The 5769-nt window shown below is 33.3% G+C and overlaps 1 protein-coding gene across 9 annotated transcripts; it reads right to left on the bottom strand.

The window, feature by feature from the left end:
• On the bottom strand, positions 727 to 5549 carry LOC107630757 (protein SHOOT GRAVITROPISM 6-like). Of its 9 annotated transcripts, none has more exons than XM_021121827.1 (10): positions 4982 to 5134; positions 4703 to 4882; positions 4244 to 4296; positions 4056 to 4133; positions 3627 to 3694; positions 3170 to 3246; positions 2095 to 3042; positions 1799 to 1898; positions 1497 to 1577; positions 727 to 1420 (listed from the first exon to the last, which is right to left on the bottom strand). In XM_021121827.1, the coding sequence occupies exons 1-7, from the start codon at positions 5028 to 5030 to the stop codon at positions 2981 to 2983; spliced, it is 567 nt and encodes a 188-aa protein (XP_020977486.1). In that variant the 5' UTR covers positions 5031 to 5134; the 3' UTR covers positions 727 to 1420; positions 1497 to 1577; positions 1799 to 1898; positions 2095 to 2980. The 9 variants fall into 9 exon arrangements, 6 of the variants coding, with proteins under 6 accessions (XP_020977486.1, XP_020977484.1, XP_020977488.1 ...); XM_021121825.1 differs by having other exon boundaries at positions 2908 to 3042; positions 4982 to 5128; XM_021121829.1 differs by lacking the exon at positions 3170 to 3246 and having other exon boundaries at positions 2908 to 3042; positions 4982 to 5142.

The following is a 5769-nucleotide window of genomic DNA, read 5'->3' as shown; positions in this document are numbered from 1 at the left end:
CATAAAAAATAAAAAGTATAAAACTTTTTGAATTATAAAATGTAAATTTTAAATTTTAAATTTTAAATTATAAACTTAAATTCTAAATTTTAAATTTGTTTTTTCTTTGTTTTACTTTTAAATTTTTTTTAGTTGAGTTTTAACCACAACTAAAAAATAGATTACTACAGACAGATTTACAAACAGATTTAGTCTTTATTACAGATAAATTTTTGGTTACCGACGGATTTTGTCCCTCTGTAAAAGCCCCGTCGAAAATTATTTACCGACGAATTTTTTCTGTCAAAAAATTACAGACGAATTTTTACCAGTTACCGACGGATTTTTCCTCTGTAAATTTTCTATCCATTTCCCAAAGGCAACGAACTTTCCGACGAATTTCCTGTCTGTAATTACAGACGGATTTTTCGACGGATTTTTCATCTGTAATTACAGACAGATTTTCCGACGGATTTTTCGTCGGTAATTACAGCTAGATTTTTTGACGAATTTTTCTTCTGTAATTTGAACTTTGGAAAATCATCTTACACTCTGATTACAGACAGAAAATCCGTCTGTAAATCCGTTAGTAAGGTAAAATATAATTTTTGTATTTTTCTAATTACAAAATAAACTTATTTTCATACAAAATAAATACAAATTTTTATCTAATTTATATTCGAATATTTATAATATTTCAAAAAATAAACAAATTCATCGTATTATCAAACTAAAAAAAAAGTACTATAATAAACAAGCAAGTCAATATAATTCAAAATATAAACAAAATATATTGATACATCAACTATAATCCTCAATGTATTATTCAACCATACTAAAACTATCAACCATACTAAAAGCTGTGTTATTTTCCATACTAAAACAGAAATTGAAAAACTCCAAAATCTCCAGATCAATTTAGACCTCAGATACAATAATCTCTCAACTGAAATCCCAGCTTTTTTTGGGAATCTGTTGAAATTAGAAGCACTTGATCTTTCTCACAATCAACTCACTGGAGAAGTCCCTCCACAAGTTGGTGACATGAGCAGCTTGGGAGTGCTTGATCTCTCCTACAATAACCTTCAAGAAAAATTGGACAGGAAATTCCCTCATTGGCCGGACGAGGCATTCGAAGGGAACCAACAGCTTTGTGGAAGCCCTCTTGATCACTGCAACAGTGATGATGCTTCTAGCAGAGATCAATCAGGCCTAACTGCATCATCAGTAGTGGTAATATCTGCCATTTCAACTCTAGCCACAGTTGCACTATTTATACTTGCATTCAAAGCCTTCTTTAGGTATGAGCATAACGTTTGAAAAGTTTGTCATACACCTATGCTGAGATGATCACTAGTCTTATCCATTTGCAAACATCAAAATTTGACCCCACAAAATCCTTGAAGTTGTTGAATTTTTCAGTTGGGTCCTAAGGCAAGTCCTGAAAGGTGCATTAGCAGTTAAAAAAAATGGAAAAGAAAAAGAAATATCATTTACATGATAAGTATTGAGAGTACCTTCTCCCAATCAGAATTGAAGAGAATGTCCGCTGTTACTACACCCTCCAGCAGAAGAATCATGATCATGCTCACCATATACTGGCTTTGAATTAAGGTCATTAATCTCAAAATTATAGAAAGTGCAGCAAGCCAAATGTTCCACTTAGTTAACCAATAAAAAGTCTTTTTTCTTTAATATTTTCTTTAATAACTTAATTACAAGAATAATAATCATAAATTGAGAAGTATTATGTGTGATTCAATTTGTTAGCTATTCCATTCTACCGTATACACTTGACACGAGCAATGAAAAAGGATACACATGAAAGACAATAACCATTCATGCTACCTGCTGCCATATGTGCTAGACATGTTACCACACACATGAAAACACCAGTGCAAATTAAAGTATAAGCAAACCTGCAACAAAAAGTGAAAGCATAGGAGCATAAACCACTACTTCAAATCAAAAGCTCTAATATTAGTTAGTATATAACATGGTTCTAATCATTAGTACTAATGTCATTATTAATTTATTACTAATGAAGAATGATAACAGAAGGAAGATTTATTTTGAGAATAAAATAAATACATAAATGGAAGTATAATTGATTACCATGTCTCAGATACAAATTCAAAAGTAGGTGGTACATCTTATCTTTCTTCTAGCCAAATTTTGATTATCCATAAATCATAAATAATCATTGACATGCCTACCATTCCCATGATAGAATTAAAGAATTTAAAGAATGACCTTACGGTTCTTGCAATTGGGATCATGTTAGAGAGAATAAATTATAAATTAATATACCTTATTTTCAATCTATTAAGACTTTCAAGTCTCCATACTTGAATTCTTTAATACCTTATGTTATGCTCTCTCTATGTCATATACCTTTCAATCATTTTCATGTAATTATGGGCTTTTTTATTTAAACAGAGTAAGATATAGTGCATGAGAGATTTTATTTAAATCACAATATACAATTTTTTCATTATTACCAAATTAAATACCGACCAAAAAAGGTAAAGACTAAAGAACTAATAAAGATGCATGGGAAGTACATTCTTTTTTTATGTTTCTGGTATGTTATCCATGTGAAGTTGGTAAAGAGAAGCTAAGTGTAATTTAGGTTTCTTTATTTTGTCTTCAGAATGATTAACATATCTGAAAAAGGTTCGATGTTATGTAATTTATGTGGGTCCTATATATATATAGAGCCTTGCTCATCACCCTTTCTAATTATATGTTTGTGGCATAGTTCCTTTTATAAATTGAATCATGACACAACAATATAAGTTTTTGGCATGATCATCACCAAGCTAAGACGGCATTTAAGAAAGTAAATTTTGGTTTCAATCATGGTCTTATCATTGTACACAAGTGGCACTTGTTTATTGAGAAGCAAGGATTGGGGAGAAATTTTACCTCCACTCTCTTATTCAGGATGTCAAGATCACCGCGATTATTGTCAGTTAAAGCACAGTGCCGTATAAGATACTCAATGAACAACTCTCCAGATGAACCAACCAAGTAACAATGTGAAGCCATAACCACAATTAACTACAAGAAAAGAAGGAAGGCAGGAAAAACCAAAAGAAAGTGAAGGGTAAGAAACTGTGTTAGTTCAGAAGTAAATTACATGAACATGGTTCATAATGGATTATCTCAGAAAGTGCTTTTCGAACACCTAAACTCGGCTCCTCTAGCAAGGACTTTACAGCTTCAACAAGTAGAGGTATTTTACTATGCCAAGCTTCAAATAACCTTCAGATAAGAATTGTAGGTCAGTTTGCATAAGATAATAACACACAGTAACTGTTAAGGTACCAAATTAGTCATATCCCTCAACCCAAATATAGTCTAAGTTTTTTGGTAAGGTAGTTCATGGCCTGGTGGTATTAGAGCTCTTATAACCAAATGCGACCAAGAGTTCAATCCTTGTTTACGACTCAATCTTCCAAATAAAAGCTGAATTTCAGTAGAAGATACAGTGGGCCCAAGCATTGTCAGGGCTGCAGCCCCAAAAAATGTTATTGCCTGATGCGATTTGAAGGTATAAAGCTATTCATGTATCTACCGAACAAATTAAGCTTTCTGAAAATATGATTCATGACAATTATCACCAGCAACAGAAAAGCAAGAACCTTGGTAAAAGATGCTTCAAAACACAAAGTCCACCAAAGGTCAATGTTTCTTCCTTCACCCTGCATTTCTGAAAGAAAAAGAAAAGTAGGCCAGAAAGGCAACACTTTTATATCATATTAGGAGAAACAAAATAATTTTCTCCTTGGAAAAGGAAGAAACATCAGTGCAAATAAGGCACCTTCCTCAACATAACACACAGGCTAACAAAAATACGTAAAAGAAATAGGACATGATTCAACTTTAAATCAAACTAGAAACTAGTTCAACTGATTGCCTTCCTTCATCTAATGTTTAGTCTGGGTCTAATTTCTTCTAGCAAGTTATTTAGCTTTACATGGTATAACTTAATCTCCCTTCGGCTTACTATTCTTTTCCTTTTTTATCAACAGAATAGAAAATTCACTTCAACTAGATTTTCAACAACTTACATTTACAAGAAACAGAAACAAATCATCTGGATACACCAAGCCAACTGTGAGAAAGCAACGTTGCACCTCATTATACATCTGCCAAACATTATTGAATTAAAAAAGAACATTTAACCTTTTTCATCAACAATCAGTGTCATAAATACTCAATAAGGTTGGAATCTTACAGTAAGCACAGATAGTATTACCTTAAGTCCAATTGAGAAATCTGATTGATCTTTGCTGTCATTATTTATAGAAACTACAGGTAGAAGTGTTGATAGAGTAAGCGTCAAATCCTGTAAATAACGAGTGTTTATTTTTAACTTTATTTATGGAAAAGGTGTTTTGTTTTAAATCTCTGAAGTAATTAGAAACAATAAAATACAGATAACAAACCCACTGACAGAAAGAAAAGCATACAATCTAAATTAGAAACATTTACAAATGCTAAAAGTTGCAGTAAATAAATAAATAAGAGCAAGAAGTTAAACAAATAGCACAATTAAAATATGAACCACACAAAACTCAATTCAGGGAACCATAAGGATTTTTAAAAATAGAAGTACTCATGAAATGCATCATCCTGGTGTCTAGTCATCAAAATAAAAGTTCAGGCACATTAAGAAACCGTTGTGATTTAAAGAAAATACATATTTGATACTTACTATTTCCGTACGGGTGGAAGTTCTTCTTGTAGTAACGTGCAAGGCGGTGGATCCGGCTCTCTACCAAAATCAACCTGAATTTGGAGTCCTTGTCCTTCCTATTCCTCTCCAAGTGCTTCCTGTTTGAGATAGCCTTCTTGATCAAGTGGTATAGATCTTCAGGTATTTCAGAAGCAAGACCTATTGAAAAAAAAAACAACACAAGAAACATTGTATACATTTCACATATCAACATAAAAAGCAAATTTATATGAACAAGTAACAATGCGTAATGCGTATCATGGACCTTCAATATAAACAAAATCAATAACAGCAAGCGAATATTCATATATTCATCTAATGGAATCAAAGGATTGGCGTTCCTTCACAGAAAGCTTGCCATATCTGTCTTTGTAATAAAACCCTAAATTATTTTGAGAAGATAAAAACTCAAAGAAAAATTGATAAACCTAAAATTCGCACAGAAAAATTGAGCCCTAAGTAACAGAATCATAAAATCAGAGTATACCTCTTTATAGTCGTGGAGTGTTGCCCGGGGGAGCCTGGTGGTTGCTCCGAGGAGAATCTCACAGATGACGATGTTGGACACGGTGGCGAAAATGTGGAAGAAAAACGCCGATGGTAGCCAAAAGAGGAGGAGAAGCGCGTGGGGACGAGGGGGAGGCTCCGGGAGCAAAATCGGCAGAGGTGTATGAAGCAAAGGGGTAGCGTTGATTGAAACTTGTGCGATGAGGAGACGCGACGCAAGCGGCGGCGGCAGCGGCGGAAGAAGAAGCTCATGGAAGGAGAGAGGAAGAAGCTCGTTTTAGTTGAATGGAATGGAGTGTGAATGGAGCTTGAGAGAGTGGGGTAGAATTAGGTTTAATCTAACATTTTCTGATGGAAAATTTAAATTACAGACGGATTTTCCGTCTGTAAACATTTCCTACGAAAAAAATTAATTTTACCGACAGAATTATTGACGGATTTTATTTTCCGTCTGTAATTTATGCTAATTCATTTTCTTGTTTTCCGATGAAAAATTCTTCTGAAATTCTGTTTGTATTTCTGTAGGATAAAATCCGTCG

Source organism: Arachis ipaensis, chromosome B01, assembly GCF_000816755.2.
Source record: "Arachis ipaensis cultivar K30076 chromosome B01, Araip1.1, whole genome shotgun sequence".
Taxonomy (NCBI): domain Eukaryota; kingdom Viridiplantae; phylum Streptophyta; class Magnoliopsida; order Fabales; family Fabaceae; genus Arachis; species Arachis ipaensis.
Note: the sequence above shows the minus strand (reverse complement) of the source record. Positions and strands in the feature narration are given on the sequence as shown.